This window comes from Ptychodera flava, chromosome 8, assembly GCF_041260155.1.
Source record: "Ptychodera flava strain L36383 chromosome 8, AS_Pfla_20210202, whole genome shotgun sequence".
In the NCBI taxonomy this organism is placed as follows: Eukaryota; Metazoa; Hemichordata; class Enteropneusta; family Ptychoderidae; genus Ptychodera; species Ptychodera flava.
The window spans coordinates 35,307,630-35,326,965 of record NC_091935.1 but is presented as its reverse complement, the minus strand read 5'-3'; the positions used below and the strand labels follow the sequence as shown (position 1 = coordinate 35,326,965).

General features: G+C 36.7%; 1 protein-coding gene across 1 annotated transcript in view; it reads right to left on the bottom strand.

Annotated features, from left to right (window-relative positions):
- LOC139139174 (galanin receptor type 1-like) overlaps positions 1 to 19,336 on the bottom strand; it is a 46,576-nt gene that overhangs the window by 9,285 nt on the left and 17,955 nt on the right. The window contains exon 2 of the mRNA XM_070707985.1: positions 4,279 to 4,904. Coding sequence (XP_070564086.1) covers positions 4,279 to 4,703 — 425 coding nt within the window. The 5' untranslated portion in view covers positions 4,704 to 4,904. The remainder of the gene's footprint in view (positions 1 to 4,278; positions 4,905 to 19,336) is intronic.

Genomic DNA, 19,336 nt, shown 5'->3' with positions numbered 1-19,336 from the left:
TTATGAATTATGTTGCATCGTAACACTACCACGGGTTGGAGTGATAGATCCGGTTGAGACTTACATGCCCATTAACTGCATCAGTTCTCTTTGTAACTTGTTGATGTCAAATTATGACAGTAATTTTCTCACGTAATTCTTTGAATTTTACTCATTAAATGGAATAGCTTTTTAATGCGTTTTTACTGCAATACAGAAACATTCATTCGTCGTAGAAAGTGCAAGTAACTTTAACTGCGTTCACAAATCAAATTTATCCTGAGAAGGATATGATTTTGTAGGTCGACTGGAAATTCTGCCTTGCAACGTTGGTTACTTAATAAAGACGACTGATAAATTCTGGCAGTCCACATCTTTCGTCAATTTGAAATCAGACCTAATTAGATTCCCAAGGTGAAACTTATCGGCTAGGACGATCTGTCTTCACTTTTGCAATTGAAATTATTTCCGTCTGTCACAGGCTGTGAAACGAAGCAGTACAATTAATCAGTTTTGATCGTATTGCTTCGTTGAATCGCTTGAATGTGGGCGCTGATTTGGCGTTGAATGGCGGCATCGCAAGTCCCACTGTGTTGAATCACGGGAAAGGTCAGCAATTTCCTGTTTGTTGCTGACGTTACGTTGACCCTTGATCATAATGCTTTGGCAATGACGTCATCATTTTTGCAGGCGAACAAAGACCGGCTATTGGTTCGTATTCCAAAAATAAAATTTCAGAAAGACGGAGAGTCAAGAATTGTGTATTCAGTCGCAGACAATCAGATATCTGGAAAGTTGACATTTGTGAAAAATTTAACAAATACTTTCGCATTCGAGATGTCGTGGTTATTTTTGTGACATTGCCTTTGGAAGGATATGTCGTGATTCATATCGTGAACCTTTCATGGTTTATATGAAAGGTCTTGAATTCCCTCTTACGTCAAACTCTGAAACAGCACGCTTTGTACTGGTTAACATTCCAGGAAACTGTGTCCCCATGACCGCATTGCTGATATACAACTAGTCATTAAACCTGATATTCCATCTAATTCTACCTGAATTTAATTCTTCCCCATGCTCTGTTATCGCGAATGTCGACCGCTCCGTATCTTCGGGTTCTTCCGGCTTTTCGAGTCAACATAACTTCCCGTCTCTGCGTTGTTTACAAGGTAGATGACTTTATCTTGCCTTTCATGTACCAGCTAGTCTACTCTAGAACTAGTTCAATTACTTTTTCGCCATGTATAGTTTTGTAACGTAAAACGAATCATGCTTCCGCGATGTGGCCATTACGGATACTGAGATCACCGATAATCCCTACCTTCCCCTCAATGATCGCACATCTAAAGCTATGATCGCATTCAGCTAAGTGAAAGGCAAAAGTCAAATACAACTGTAATGCCGCGCATTGGCAAAAGAAGACATGGAAATCGCGTTACTTCCAGGGATTACGTTCAGGATCCGAGAGATTCCATTTCCTTCCAGCCTCACAGATGTTGCCCGAATGACTAACTTGTCACGATAGATGCCATTTACTTCAAATTGCCAATGTTATGGATCAACACGCACGTTCTTCTCGGATCCACAAATGTATGTTCATATCAAACTATCTGACACATGATAACAATAGAACCATGCAATGTTCATCACCCACGACACAAGCATTAATGAAATAAACCATTTCTTTTCATTGGTTCGTTAATGCCTCAACGAAAATTTACAGATTTCGTGTCCGAAGAAAGAGTAGTATGACCTGTCCTACAAGAAAAAACATATATATATATATATATATATATATATATATATATATATATATATATATATATATATATATATATATATACCAAAACTTGTTTGTATCTTCTCAGAGGGGTAAAGTGCTCGATGCAGGGATGCAGAGCAATATTACAATAAATATGAGATCACATCAAGTATGTTTGGTACCTATTACTCGAGTTTCACGCATACACGCGATCGTCAGATAGGTAGATTTTATTGTGTGAAATTTGCTTCAGGTGCTTACATATAAGTGTCAGGTTGGGTCAAACCATTTGGTGTTGTGGGTTGGATTGAAATTTGACAAGTAAAATTTGTTTTCGTGTCGGCCACTTTGAGACCAACTCGGAACGCTTGTTTAAAAGGCTAGATTTATCTGCATTGATTATGAATAGCTTCTCTGTAAGGCAAAGGTTGCATTTCTTTGACACATTTGAGTAACTACTTGCTTTTGATAGGATTGACCATGATATATTAAATGGTTTGTCCTGAGATTTCAAGTGACAGACATATTTTGACAATTCTGTGCTGTTGGCGTATGCCTTACTTCGAAAAGATTGGACATGATTTGCATAGCGTGTTTTAAATGTGTTGTCAGTTAGACCGATGTAATGTTTCGCCTCATTGGCATCGCTTGTAACAGTAGCTTTATAGATTATGGATTTAGACTGGCAAGCCCCTGGAGTGGGCAATTGGTCTTGATGCGGCACTTACATACATCAGTGGGTTTTCTATCATTGCGCTGGGTGACCCGTTTGTTGTGTGATTTTATAATGCTGCCCATGTTGTGCATGCAGCTGTAGCATATATATATATATATATATATATATATATATATATATATATATATAATACATACATAAACTTTTGGTATTCGTCATCAAGCAGAATCTGAGCTGAAGTTTCCGTTAACCTTTGACGAGCAGTTGTGTATGGATTCTCTCAAGTTTCATGACCTCTCAACTGGAGGTCTTCTTATCAAGCAATAGTTGGCTCTCGCAGCTGAACCAACACCGATACAGTTTTAAAGCCAGTCATTTGCATATTTAAACTTTCCTTTTACTATAGAGCCTGAGGCTGTGATATCGGATTTATAAATCTGCGTGTTTGAATTTGGATGTGTTCCTTCACAGACGCTTGTCTGGTCTACTAATATGCAAAGTGTTTTCACCGAGATTGCATCATATCCAAGACTTCAATTTCCGAAACTTATAAAGAATACGGACTGCTATGGTATTTCAAATACAATCGAGGAGAAACGTGATTTTCGAATTTTTCCTATTTTAAATTAAAGGTCATCGTTAAGGTGTCCGTGGTCACGTGTTTAGATTAAGAAGGAATGAACTTTTAAAGAAGAATTTAAAGTTAAAGATATCAAAAGTTATTGAGAATTTCGCAGAAACTTGTAAACTTTTATCTGTCTTGAAAAAAGTGAATAAGGGGCTCCCTATCGGTTTTCAAAGAATGCAAAGACTAAATATGTGCAACGAATCTCATGTATTTCAACTGCTTTTGTAAAAGTTTTAGAGAATTTCAGTGCTACCCATTCAATTTTGCACATGATTTTTAAAGCGGGACTATTCAAACTTTCTTGCAATAAATTGAGAGTAAATTTCAGAACAGTCATTCTTAAGGAGAGTTTCCCTTTAAAAGGAGGGGGCCGTCGGAACTGACCCAAGAAGGTTTTATGGGACCCACACGACCTATGTGAACACTGTTTCTCACATTCCTGGCCGCTGGGAGTGCGGGATCGACGGTGTGGGAAAATCGATCCCACACTCTCAGAAATCGTTCCCACACACTGCAGTAAAAATTACACGAGCTCTGATTGGATGATAAACAGTCAGACTGAAACAGTCTATTTTGTTCCACGCGCAAAATGCTATCCAATGGCACGACGAGTAACACATGGACCGGAACTACAAAGTAAGCAGGTCAAAGTACAGTGGCAGATGGCAGAGTTTTCACGTTTTTTGATAATGTTGAACGTGCCCAATGTTAATTTAACGCATTTTATGGTCATGTGAGAAAAAGAATCTCACACACCGAGGACCTTGGATCAGATTTCTCACACTCGTTGGGGATATTTCGTCTCACACTCGCCTGCGGCTCGTGAGAGACAAAATATCCCCAACTCGTGTGAGAAATCTGATACCAGGTCTTGGGGGTGTAAGATTCTATTGATCCCAGGCCTGTTGACGATTGATAAAGATAAAACATATTTGTCATCATTTACATCGCAAAATTTACGTGAGTTTCCCTTTTAAAAGGAGGGGAGTCGTCGGAACTGACCCAAAAAGGTCGTATGGGACCCACACGACCTATGTGAACACTGTATCCAAGGTCTGTTGGCGATTGCTGAAAGTTTAAACTTATTTGTCATAATATACATTTACATAGCAAAATTTACATGTGCAGCTGCGTGATGCATCTGGATATCGTGCATGAAATACATTGTTTGTAAACAAGAAAGTCGCACAGGCGCAGTTCCGACGACCCCCCTCCTTTTAAAAGCATACTTACCTTTCGATACTCATGGCGGTCAACATAAACACGGAACAGGAACTAGACAACAAAGTGAGGTAGGACAGCGCTTTACACATAAATTCCCCGAGCACCCACTTCCAACTGAAATAGGTTGGCGTCTGGAACGGGATCACAATGGCGACCAGAATGAGGTCTGCAGTGGCAAGATTCGCCAGGAATGAGTTGGTCACGCCGTGTATTCCTTTGCACCGCCGTACAGTAAATATTACCAAGACGTTTCCGATCAGTCCAACAATAAACGTGATGCAGTAAACGATAGTGACTGGCAACAAGATATAAAGAGGCGGAGACCCCGGAGGAGAAAATCTCAGCGTCTCGTTCATTCTTAATGTAGAATCATTGCCATTGTCAAAATTCTCATCTTCGAAAAATGAAGAGTTGAGTTGGTCGAGGGAATCCATTGTAGTTCAAGTCGAGCATTAGTTGATATTTATCGGGCAAAACTTTTTACAACTTTGCGTTCTTGTGGCCTCCGTTGTTATCGTTTTCAGCAGGGAAAAGTTGAAACTCTATGAGAAAAATTATTGCTTGAATACGGGTCCGTTTGTAACAGTCTTCGGCCAGCTATGATGCGTTGAACGATGTAATCCAATCATTTTTTTCTACAGGAGTGAAAAACGCAAAGAGTTAATTAGTAAGAATCTATAAATAAGCATTAAATATTGGTTCATAAAATTGCTGTTCGAAATTAAGTGACCGTGAAACAAAATTTGTCACACTCATACTCAAGGTACCAATATAAAACATCCAGCTTTATTGCTGTTATACCACTCACTCTAGTCAATGTAACGTATATATGTCTATAAACACGTGATGAATTATTATTATGTATTAGGCTATCCCATGCACAAGTTACATTAGCTTATTGCCAACGAAATCTTAATTTAGGAGCCGTAATTTACTTGTAGAGAAACGATATGAAAATCGTTCGATGCTGGAAATCCCCGCCGGACCACTGTTTGTATACGCATTTCAACTGTCTCGTCTTCTGCCCTTGAAAATAATTTGACTGAGTTTGATGTCAGGAGTTATGCACGTGAATGACCACTTAATGTAAAAGAAACTCTAATCACAAAGCTGAACATAAGTCGAAAACAGGAATCGTTTCCACTGGGAAAAAAACTTTTTCAGAAATAAACCTGGATACGAGTAACTCTTTATGCTAGGGATAAGTCATTGACTCCTCACAAAGATTTCAAGTTCTTATAACCCTTCGGGACCACGATGGTTGCCGATGATAATCGATATTTCATCAATCAATTTGTGGGTCGTCTATTTTCAAGCACAAGCAAACTTAATTTCCCAGCGGCACGTGGCTCCAGATGAAGCTCTCCATAGCACTGTCTTTCAATTTTCCGACACCTTTTGCTTTAGTTTAGCTGCCAGACGATGTTATCTACTATAAAACTGATTATCCGTTTACAAGTCACGGAAGTAATCTCGTTTGAACACCTTTTTGATCATGAAGGTTATCACATAGAAAGGTAGGGGTGTTGTCTTGTAAATCCATAGTATTGATGTAAGTGATCGTAAGCATCAGCAATATCTTTTGCTGATGGTGACCCGCAAATAAATTAAAATGCAACAAAACTAGTTTGAATAGACATTTAAGTGTTGAAAAAAACTCGATATTAGTGATGAAACTAAGAAATTGAACAGGTATTGCAGAAAATACTAAAAGCAATACTTGTGGTCGGGAAAGCGACTATGACAAAGGGATTTAAAAAGGAGCCGCAGTGTCCTCCAGGAATGAAGGCGAATGTGAAATTGTTGAGTCTCTCTCATTTGAGTTACGATACCTTATAAAATGATAGGATTGAGTCAACACAACGGATTGATAAACTTCACGAGAAAACAAAACGGACCAGAGTTCCGCATGAATAAGAATTGTCGTGCGCAAATACCATATAGGAACACCAATGGCAACTTAAGTGTGAAATTAACCGCCAAGGGCGCCATTAAGGAATTTCTGCATATTGGATCCAATATAGTCACTGTTGTTGTCTAATTATAGTTTGGTATGAAGATATTCAACTATATCTCTTCCACAGGTAGGGATTTTTATTTATACAAGCGTCGTTATTTCAAATATATGAAGAATCATGGTCAATATAGCGCGCGTTCATTGATGACAAAAATCGGTGACCGCATGTGCCCGGTCAAAACCCTTTTTTATAGCTACCATATTGAACCATCAACTTTTCCTTAGGGGACATGCCGTGAGACCTTTGACAATACAGCATATGCGTAAAACCTCATGATCCCTTCAGGGGCTTAACATCTCGTTCTACATACAAGGTACACGATTTCTCGTGGAAGCGAGTTCAGATTTCGCACATGCATTGCACTCCAAAATATTATCGATCGGTGAATGAGGCACACTTATTTACTGGGGGTGGAAAAGGTCAATTCCTGTTAGAGAATAGCCTTGCACGGAATTGTTTTGATAAAATAGACATTAAATAATCTTTTTGGAATTGGGACTTTGCCCAATAAATGTATTTTTGCCTATAAAAATTTTATTGGCCAGCCGTGATTTCTATTTTTATCTGCTTAGATACCCTCGAGCGAGTCGAGGCATTTTGTGAGGTAACAAAAGAATAAATTTAACTATCAAATTTTTAAGTTGAACTTTCTACCTATAGTAATGATGATGACCAACTCATCGACCTCAAGCCGAATTTCCGCAAGATCTAATGACAGAAATATTCGCGCAACTGAAACTTTATCATTTTAAAAGGAAAAGAGTGAGACACGGCCGTGAGTGAGAAAACACAGGCTTCTCTTATTTATTCAGAATGCAGAAATCTCAGCTTCAGGACAATAGAAAGAACGCAGCTGCAATAAAGGGAACGCGGGAAACGAAAGCTTAGAGATGCTGCACGATGTTTTTGTGCGATTAGAACATGGGAAGCCAATTGTTTAAATTAATTTTTAAAAATACGGCTCAAGGGTGCTAGTGATATTTGAATCAATCATTTAGTTGACGAAAACATCGGTTCATACTGTCCTGATTAAAAATATCAGTTACTGCAATCACAGGGAAAAACTGTCCGGCTCATACGAATCAAAGTAGAAAAACACAAACAAACGCGAAGAAGATGAATTTATTCATACCTTTCCACGCAGAGAAGAATTCGGCTTTGCCGTTTAGTTATGCACTTTAGATATGAAGGGAGCCAAGAAAGAAAGTAAGGTCCATGAACTGTGAAAGGGAATTGGAAAATGGATGATGTTGAAAATCGGCGACTCTGTGATACATGCAGGATGCCAGTCTGCCTGAGTCTATATGTATTAATTTGCTTTTCAATTGGCGTGAAAGCTACAAGTGTTATTACAAATAGTAGAACTAATCTTGCAAACATATATAGTCCTTGGCGCAAATATTGTACTAATATCAAGACGCAGGTCAAGCAACAGGTCACTGTAAAATGTTTTGTTTTGATGATGGAAATGATACCGTACTAAAATGAGAAATGTTGCTCAATTATTATACCTGAATATTAGTTTGATGTTTGACAACCTGCAGAATGATCTGTAGTTTTTATTAAAGGGACATAAGCTGTAACTTGTGGCAAGTTTCTCAGTATTCTGTATATAAACTACCGTGTCTGACCCTAATCCATTTGTCATGCTGAAATTTCGAGTATTCTTTTTGTCAACACAGCTTGTATACGTGTGTAGTGATCATTGTTTATTGTTTACAAATGAATTCTAGTCCGGACTTGAATACAATTTTCAACAATAACAATGGAGGTTATACTCATATAGGTTGTGTTTATATGCTAAATAAATACTTGGCATTAAATTACAGTTTAGGGATTCGATGTTGGAAAACAACAGAACAAAAGTTCCGAAAAATAGCCAAAAGATACAGCTTGTGGAGCTTTAAACTGCGACAAGCTTTCACAAAAAACTACATGTTTGAAATGTTATGTTTAAGGACAAATTCTCGTCATCTTTTCCATGACAACCGAACAGCTGATGATAAATCTATGTTACGGAGTGCGGCGGACGGAGGGGTGATTAACGTAAAACAATCAAGCTTGAGACAGACCGGAAGAAATAGAGACGGAAAGACACTAGATGTTCATGACGCCGAAAATAGATTCATCCATTATACAGTACCGCGAAGAGAGGGTACGAAGAAATCAGTTGATGTCCTTTAAATGGCCCTCTCGTTAATATCGACCAGTCGATGTACTTTTCACATGATCTGCATGACATTTAAATATGTACGGCGAATTGTATCATATGAACCGATCAATTCCCGTCTCGCTTCAGAACGAGAAACAATGGCGTTACCGCTTCGCGAAGACGTTTACTGCTTCACATGCCACCTTACAAAAGTTACTCCAAGCTGTCTTCGCCGTCTTTCGGATACAGATTAATCGATTAAAGAGGACTGGCATGAAGGCTTGTGGGAATTTTTTGTGATCGGTCGCGTGGAGAACTCAAAAAATATACATGGCACTGATGTCCTTCAACTGCTAAAGGAAAAGGTTGTTCGCTTCCATTTTTTTAACTCTTTCAGTCAGTATCTTTCAAACTTTGCTGTCGCATTAAGGTAGAATGCGTGTCTGGCACAAATATTTGGATTCTCAAAATGAGTCAGAATGAAGTTTAAATGGTAAAGCGCGCCTTTAGCATAGTGATCTTGTGACCTCAAACACGCGACGGTGACGTCACACCAATTGTAATGCCATCTGGTAAGATCCAAGTCTCGTCAATTTTTGCAAAAGGAGGGTTATTGCGTGTGGCTGAATTTGTGAATGTAGCGAATATCTGAGAAATATTATGTCAACCATTCATATGAACAGATTTATTGAAATAATAAACGTACAAAGTCAATCCTAAAACTGCTTGAAGGGACTCAGTTGTCCACTGATCAGTACTACGCATTCGGATGCGATACAAAAGGCAAAATAAAGAATGTGAAAAAACAAGAAAACAGGTCCAATTGCAATAAAAAAGACTGTTTTGAATTTAGCATGTTTTGGAGTGGCATTAAATTAAATTATCGTCGTTTTTATAGACCGATAATTTAAGCAGCTACTATGCATAGGATTGACTTATCATGCATGAGATCCTTGGCCCAACTGAAGAACGCTGAGGCCATTTCTTATAGTATTAATCAGTGCTTGTCTGAGGGCGTCTTCCATGATTAATAAAAACAAAGCTACACCTTTGGATAGTGTTGAACTTTCTTTGGCGAAGTATGGGCCCCGCATTCTCCAGTCTTGAGATATCATCATATTGTATTTTTTTCCAAAGCAAGAGCATTTAGATTACCATAGCCGAATGGTCACGAAGTGTATCAGTACCTTGATTTAATCTTTTCGCGACTTCTTAAAGTTGAAAAGAAATCTTATTCTTAATTCAAATAAAAGCGCGTTCGGCGTTGAACAGCCATATTACAACGCAAGCACGGCGCCTAGTCTATGTCCTATCTCACAGACTGGCTCTTGTACAAAATTAGTAAACCTCCGGGCGGTTTGCTCTGACACGTGGAAATATTACGCTCTGAATGACGCAAAACAGGAACCGGCGGATTTTGGAAGTTGCGAGGGTACGAGCTGACTGACTAACGGGATATATGGAATGAGGTTCATCAGCGTCGATGACCGACATGCGCCACGTGATCTGATTTCGGAACTGAGCATGTCAACGAACGCACTTTGCAGTGCAGTCACAGGGGTATACAAAGTGAGAAACCTATTGCAATACGACCAGAGTTAAAAATATGCCCCCCCCCCCCGCGTTATTTCCGCAAAAAAGGTCAACTTGTCAGTAAAAATAATTTGAATTACGGGTAACCTTTGCATCCAGTACTGTAATCGTCTGTCTTTTTTTGCCCGTGGGATTACACGCTCAGTGTTAGTATCCATGTCGCGCAAAAAAGACATAAAAGTTAATATTTGAAATGTTAAAGGAATTCTATAAAAATGCCAAGATGAAAGACTTGTGTATTAAAGTGGTTTGTTTTAAATCAAATCCATCTCAACCCAAATCGTTTAATTTTGAAAGCAAATTTTCCCGCCTAGTCAGCTATGAAAGAAAATTAAACAGACCAATACTAATGTTTTAAAGTCAAAGTAATGAGCCTTTTTAATGCGTATCGTCCTCTGATATGTTTAAGTTCTTCAAATAAAAATATTGAGAAAAATTTTAAAGTTTGAACAGATTTTAAGAACTCTTTTTTCAAGTCACCGGGGCAAATAATTTGAACAAGTTTCTTTTACAAGTGAGAAAAGAAGACACAATTTGTGCTTTGGAAAGAGTTCGTAACAAATATCCACTGGCTCAGTATTTTACTGCTATTTTGTGTGATTATTGATTGTAATTTTATCCATTCACCCATGACTCGTATTTAGAGTTAAAACTCTGTTATTGTTGATCTTATTACACAATTACGTTTTTCCTCCAAGCTATGTCTCGGCTTTAATGAAATGAGATTTTTGTAACTCAATGAGTTATCGAGATTTTGTGAACAAAGATTGAATGACTGAATCAATCGGTCAATCAGCAAATTAACAAACAAATCAATCGATCGATCCATCGATCAATCAACACAACCAGTAAAAGGAAAGTCATACATTTTAAAGAAGAGACACATGTCTAGAAGTTACCCTCTTCTGATCCAATTATCATACAGAGTTCCGTTATTATTTATAGAGTTACGTCAAAATGTCGTTCACTTGTTACCTGTAGCATACTGTTAGAAGTCTAACGGCAGTAGCTGTGAACACACCCAATAAAACGACATATGGCATTTACACGGCATGTGTTAGATGGTTTGATCACGCATGGTATCCACGATACACGGAAAGGTATGGTGGTCTTTTCTGTATTTTGTTTTCAAAGTGGCGACGCATGTAAATGTATGTAAGACTAAGCAAATGTTTTATCTTTAATTCATATATATATATATATATATATATATATATATATATATATATATATATATATATATATATATATATATATATATATATATATATATATATATATATATATATATATATATATATATATATATATATATATTATATGTATGTACGTATGATTGAAGGCGCGCTAATAAGGTATCGTTTGAAATCCCAACTTCGACACTGCGAGGCACGTGAGGACACGCGGACAGACATAATTTACATCGGGAGTAACTGACACCAAAACAACCCTAGACACAGTAGAAGCTGTACCATGATGGGTGGCGTCTGTAGGCTTGTCTTCTTGAAATAAGGTGAGTCTCTTCTAAGTTTGAACTTCCGTTATCTCAACGCAGTGCCAAGTTGAGTATCCCAACTAAAAAAAATTAAAAGCGTCACATATTTTCACTATTGCTAATATCTACATTGTGTCTGTATTGTCAGAGCATCTTCTCGTGATGAGAGATCTGGCTGTTGCCATAGTAACAACATCACGCGCATAACCTGCAAGATTTATTGCGGTAAATGAAAAAATCATGGTTACGTATTCTTTGTTAATCATTCAGTTACATGTAGTCTGCAGGCAATGATTAAGAACTTGGGAACATAACATGATTGACTGAACAGGTGTGATCCAGACTGTTCGTATTGGAAGAACTTTTCTTTGAGGGAGAATATACTGTAATAATATTAAATTTGTTGATCCACATCTTGTACGGAATCATTTTGAAACTTGTACGGGCAACTTGTTTGTTTTCATGAAATTAAATAATTCATTAACCTTCAGAGATTTGAATCTCAAAAATCGTCAAATTTAGAGTTAATTGGTTCTCCACTTTATTATTCCACCTATAATATAATTCTACCCTAGCTTTTCGAAACTGAATTATCAATTTACTCGAGCAAAACATCGGCAAAAGTTTTATTCAACAATATCACTTTCAAGCCGAATATCATATATCAGCTTAATATACATCCCCGATACATCCTCGCAAGGTTATCATTCACCACAAGTCTCCGTTGAATTTAATAATCGATAAAATTGATGGTTAATTGGGAATATAATATCGTTAAACGGTCTGTCCATCGTATTGCCCTTGGTAATGCTGCATGCAAGAAGTTTTATGAAATCATTCTACAAAATATCAATGTTCGTTGTCTTTACTCAATGATTCTGTCGTGCTTTGAACCATTTGTCCGGCTTTTTGCCGTAAAACAGGACAGTGCAAGGTATTTTCAAAGTTGTAGTAAAGATGGTTGGTCATGGCAAACGTTTCATTTGATGATACATATGAAACACATCGTATGAGGAGTTTTAAACATAGGTAACTTTGTTAAATTGTGCTCCCGATGGACAACCATCAGTTATAATCGATTTTATGAGTCATGATGGCGGATTGAAAATTTGTCACCACGAAACCTAAAATTCTGATGATGCTTCTTGCAGTAGCATGCAAAATATTTCGCTCCTGAAACACCGTACCTCAGAAAATATAACCGCAATTACCAGTGCATTCTTTAATTGCAACTTTCTAAACCAAAGTCCCATTAGTTACGCGCAGTCACCTTTATATTCCACCCATGCAGCTCAACGGTTAGCTTAAATATCAGCTGATTTGCCTGTTGTAATGTGTTCCTAACTTTACTTACAAATGCGTCAAATTATTCGGAAGGCGATGAACCTGTCTTTAAGGAGGCCAATTTAATTTAAGTAGAAAGAAGAAGAGTTTTTGGAGGACACGATAACGCTACATAGACGCCAATAATATGAGTACTGTCTGGATATAAACAAGATATGTGAGTGTCTGTCTGTGCCGATTACAGCTCAGTAATTTTTTTCATAACTGTTGCCCTGGTGACCAAATCTTTAAATCTAGCTTTACCCATAAGATAATAACAAGTTGTGGTGTGCGAGTTCATGCGTTTCTTCATCTTCACTGAGAGGGCACAGCGGTTACTGTTCACAACAGCCTTTGCATCAATCACCCGGATGTACTGTCGATAGACAATGATATGTGATCATCGTATACTTAGTTACGTGGATATATATACTCTGTTGGTTGCAGCATCCGTTGTCATCGTTTTGTACACAGACCATATTTATGTCTTTATTTTCCCATTCGTGTTTTATTGGTTTGTTTTCTTCTTTAAACTCTGTCAACAAGTTCACATAATCACATGATCAACACAGTCGGTTTCAGTGAAGAGTCTGGTATTTTTTGCGCCAAAAATACAGAAAGCAAACATAAAATCTGGTCATGTCTTTGTAAGCATACACGCTTCCTGCTCTCAGTGTCTATATATAGCAATATTTTTCATGATTACGAACGAAGAAGTAAGTATTTTGTTTTCTGCACGTCACGACAGTTGCTGACAATGCCAAATATATGGCCTTACATATTGCCATACGTATAGTAAGCCCAGTGGCAGAACAGCGATAATACATTACGTGTATGCTTAAATATGTAGAAATCTTGAATGCTTATTTTACTGAAGATATTAGTTAATAAAGAGATGGCCTGCGAATGAAATCAGCTTCACCGAATTAGTTCTTCAGCTTTGCACAAGATTAAATACCACCTCTTCCTATTGTATATCGTATATTTCAAACATCCTTGGAAATTCGAACGTTGATTAGGCAAAGACGGTTCATACTGTAGGGGACAACACCATGACGAAAGTAACCTACTTTCACAGGCGTAATTTACCCAAGACGTACACAGAACTCATCCGTATAGGCCAATAAATGATCTCTTGTTTAATATCTGTCTTGATACGTGGTGTTGTACAGACGCTACAAGGGGGCAACATCAGTTAAATTTTAGGCGGTTTTTCTTTTGATGAGTGTTCCTCTCCGCAAAAATTGTGGTACTTTTTTTACTTTTTTATCGATCGTAGTTATTTCAAGAGAAGTGTGAACAAACTTTACTGGTTACACGCATGTGCATTTATTTCTTCAAGGGCAAGGATACTCACATATATGAGTAACTCGGTTTATTCTCATCCAAGTTTCTCGCTTAATCGTGTGTGTACTACGATATAACGTACGAGGTACGTCAAGGTCAAAGTGTTAAAGCACGGTCAATTTTTGGCTGCTGAAGTTAAGAAAACTGCGTAACTTAATCAGTGTTCAAACGTCAGACCTTTCTGGGGCAATTTGTGCCACACACGTAGAGAAAACAACGCGACAATGAAAAATATCCTCACTTTGTATGCTGTTGGAGAGAAAGACTCATGGGTACTATAGTCAAGAATTCTTGGAACCCTCCAGTGACCCATCCACTCGCCTTCATATTTATGACTGACACTACGCGAACACCTTAGTCTTCATCGACATAAATGTGGTTCCTGTTAAACTCAACAAGTAGCTTTGATGGTTGATTGATCAATTTCCTACCAATTAAAGGGATAAATGGTTTAGATTGGCTTTGGCTAGTTGTGTCTTTTGATCAATGAACAAGCACGATTCTATAAATATCCATTATATCTTTCACAAACAAGGGACAACATCTATCAGCAATTTGCAGCATTCAGGCATGAATACTAGGCGTCAAAAAGCTTTCTTTCAGTGAAGGAGACAGTTGGAACAACTGAATGGTGGTGATCAATCTGCAGGGTATGGTGCTTGTTTCAATTCTCACACGTTGTCTCGCTGCAGTTGTATCCCTGGAAAGAAAACCTTCAGGAGCATGGTTTACCCAGACGAACGCTGCAGCTGACGTCAGTCTTTGGTGCTCAGATCTGTCTCTGAACAATTCACCTGATCACTTGCATGGCTTCCAGTTCGTGGAAAATGTCAAGTCATGTGGATTGAGTGGATGCCGCGTATCACGAAAACAGCAGACCTTTCGTGACATATGGCAGCTTTGTCTTACAATGTTTATGGCTGCTCGAAAAGTTCGACGTACTTTTCTACGTGGTATTTTCGGCATGCCTGGACAACTCTAAATCGAACAATTTCCTGTGCCTCGGTTGTAAGCAAACGGTATAGTGCAACGCTGCGTATATTGAACATATAAAAATTGAATATGAATAAGGGAGGTATTAACACATTCTCTCTCTCTCTCTCTCTCTCTCTCTCTCTCTCTCTCTCTCTCTCTCTCTCTCGTAAAGCGCCGCGGTTATGGTTGTATACCACATTCTTTCGCATTGCATAAATGAAAGGTGAAATCAAAATACGAAGACACATGTACTCTCTCTCTTTGCACCCATGAAATTCCTGGAAGAAATGAAGGATTATACAAAAAAAATCCCGTGTTTATTAAAAGACAGTCCAACATACCATGGATGTGTATTCTATTAACATGTGTTTTATCTAAACAAGTGTGAAATAACATTGCCATGTCGTGATAGATTACTAATTTCTGCATTTCATTTCGCGAATTTGCTTGATACATGAACTTGTTTTCAGAGCTGTCAAGGAATATTTGAATATGTCCAAATACGCTTTTACCTCTATTAGGGAGAAAAAAGTCAGATTTCGATTATTTTCGATTCGCGGCTAACTTGTGATGAGAACAACGTTGCGCATCGTGAATTCAAATTCACAATATAGAAACTCCTGTGAAGAAAAAGACGGACGGTTAAAACGAAAGAATTACATCTGGCGTCCTAGTTTCCGTATCGCTCTACACTTTACATCAGACACTTTCTCCTCTTGAACACACTTCTTCAAAATGACATATAAACACAGACACAGACAGAAAGCTAGTGAGAGCGCTAGACAGTCCAGTCAATCTAAGCCAAAAAAGGGGTAAACCTAGGACTAATTGCAACAGAAATTATTTCTTCACCATGCATTTTGGAAAGGTCCCAGAAATAATATACTAAAAGTATAATAAAATCTAAGGGGTGCAACAGTGTCTAATTTGCATAAATGTAAAGGGGGCTCATGGGTATAAAATTGTCGCTGATAGATGGTTTCTACTTAAAATATGTGGCTAAACATGATTTTGATACAGGTTTTTTGGCTTATTTGCCTCGTTTCTTGTCTAGGCAATGTTGATGGCTATATTTATCGTCATAGAAATATTCCTCATTTGCATAAATCCAATATGGCCGCCACAACACCTCACTTTTCTTTGATTTTCTCTAATTAATAACTGTTTTTAAGCTACTACTGACAGCAATAGAATAATTTTTTCTCTTTGTATTTTAGAGAAGTCCCAGAATAACATACTAAAAGCCTAGTACAATCTAGAATTGTAAACAGTGCCTAATTTGCATAGATGTATTAAGATAATGGTTACAAATTTGGTGCTGATAGAATGTTTCTGCTAAAACTATTTGCCTAACGTGATATGTTATGCAGGATTTTAGCTTATTTGCCTTGTTTTTGGTCTAGGTAATGTTGATGGAAATATTTTGTCATCATAGGAATATTCCTCATTTGCATAAATCCAATATGGCCGCCACAACACCTCACTTTTCTTTGATTTTCTCTAATTAATAACTATTTTAAGCTACTACTGACAGCAACAGAATATTTTTTCACTTTGTATTTTAGAGAAGTCCTAGAATAACATACTAAAGCCTAGTACAATCTAGAATCGTAAACAGTGCCTAATTTGCATAGATGTGAAAGGATTATGGTTACAAACTTGGTGCTGATAGAATGTTTCTGCTAAAAATAATTGGCTAAACATGATATATGCAGGTTTTGGGATTATTTGCCTTGTTTTTTGTTTAAAAATGTGGATGCAAATATTTTGTCGACTAAGAGATATTTCTCATTTGCATAAATCCAATATGGCCGCCACAACACTTCGCTTTTCTTTGTATATCCCTAATTAATAACTATTTTAAGCTACTTCTGACAGCAATAGAATTATTTTTTCACCGTGTATTTTAGAGAGGTCCTAGAATGACATACTAAAAGTCCAATACAATCTAAGAGGTATAACATTACCTAATTTGTATAGATATAAACGGATAATGGGTGCAATACATTCACTGATAAAAGAAATATGCATATTGAATTGAGAAAAACGCGACATTATGTTCAAGTAATGTATGCATTTATCTTATTTTTTGGCCTGGCAATATTTTTGAATATATTTTATCGCCCGAGAAATATTCCCAATTGGCGTTAATCAAGTATGACTGCCACTGTGTTTCACTTTTCTCTGCATTTTACATAAAAGTTATATTTAATCTACAACAAAAGTAGTTTATGTTTGCGCTCTGTATTAAGGAAGGGTCTCAGGACGATAAATAAAATGACTAGTAAACCCTAGGAGGAAGGGGTGAGACAGTGCATAATTTGAATAAATGTAAAACTCAGTAATGGGAACAAAATCGTTGCTGTTAATAGATTTCTTAAAAATATATTGACCAAATTGACATTTTATTCAAGCAATTTGATTATTTAATGTAAATTTTTTGGTTGTAGGCAATGCATAAAATCATTTAAGATTCCTCATTTTACATAACTGCAATGTGCTCTTCCTACCACGTAACTTTTCCCTTTCTTTCACCTATAAAGGATTATATATAATGTTAAAAAATAACCGAGATCATTAGAACTATTTCTTCATTGTAAATTTTAGTAGGGACATGGAAATTACATACCGCAAGTTTAATGAAGTTGTGCATAAGACAACTAATTTACCCAAAATTCTAAATGGGTCATAGATGCTATACAAACCTGGTGCTGATAATCTATTTACGAAAGTGATTTAAGAGATAAGCTAGCATTGTAATGACTATGTAAGATCATTTTTGTGTTTTTAGTTTAGACAATGTTGTCAAATAAAAATGTTCTTATTTGCATTAGTCCAATTCAACCATGTCCCTTCCTTTTTCTAATTGGAACATGAATTATTTCTCACCTTAAATACTTAAAAGGTCCAATAAAAGGTATATTCAAAGTCTAATACAATCTACATTGCGCAACAGGGCTAATTGTAAAAGATTTTATAGGAAATGCCTACACTCTATTAAATGTAATACTTGAAACTTGAAATGTTATACAATATCGTAAAGAGAGATTGGAAGTTTTTACTAACATTGCTAAATATATTTTACCTAATTTTGAGCGATTCCTCATGTGCATAAATCCTATATGATGACCATTAAAATAATTTTCTTTAATTTTCCAAATTGACGTCAACTTATTTTAATTAATTATGTTATCAGTAAAATGAGAAGTTACATTAAGAGACACTACTTGTTTAAGTTATTTAATACTTTAAATTCTTCCTATCGAAAGATGTCCATTTTATAACTTGAATGAACATTTTGCTCAGTACAAAGAAATTGACATGGCTATTTATTTTCTGTGTATTTAACTCATTGTAATAATTATATACTAATAGGGCCTACAGAATGAAAAGCCCTGTAAAAATAAACAATTATTGATTCGTATAGTTCATTTCAATTATCTAGAGAATTTGCATAATGTCAATAACATTGGGAACTTACTGGAAGATTTGGATTTTCTTAATGCATACCAAATTGCTTGGCTAAATAACCAACACTTTGTACTGAGCGAGGCTGAAGAAAATTTGTGTTTCAGCTCTATTTTCTTTTATTTTCACCCTTACCCGTATTACTAATATAGATTAAGTGTTGGTAAAATGTAATTAAAGACCAGGTTGTGTGGTCACTGGTAAATCAGATATACTTTTGACTGTGTGCATCTTGCCTGATCATGCCACATACAGAAATTTATGATAATAATGTTAAATAAATTATAATGATCATGATGATATAGAGGTACAATTGTTATACTATACTGCCAATTATCATGAAATATGGATAACGAAAGCTGTTCCTTTATCAGCTAAAAGACATTACAATAATCAAAGGACACTGCTTTTCTCAAAATTTTGAAATTTCTTGAAGACAACAATTGAAAATTAATATAAAGTCATATAATGGACTGAAGAGAGAGATTTCCTGTTTAATCTTACCGTACACAGCCATAGCATTTGAGGAAAAACTAAAAAAAAATCTGTTGACTGAATCATGATAATCTAAATCACTGGTAAAAGCAAATCTAGATACTTTTCATAATGTTACATGGTCTAGGCTCTTTCTAATTTTATAACCTTGAAACAAGAAAACCAAAATGTGAAGGGATTTGCATCACAGAAGCTGCCGTT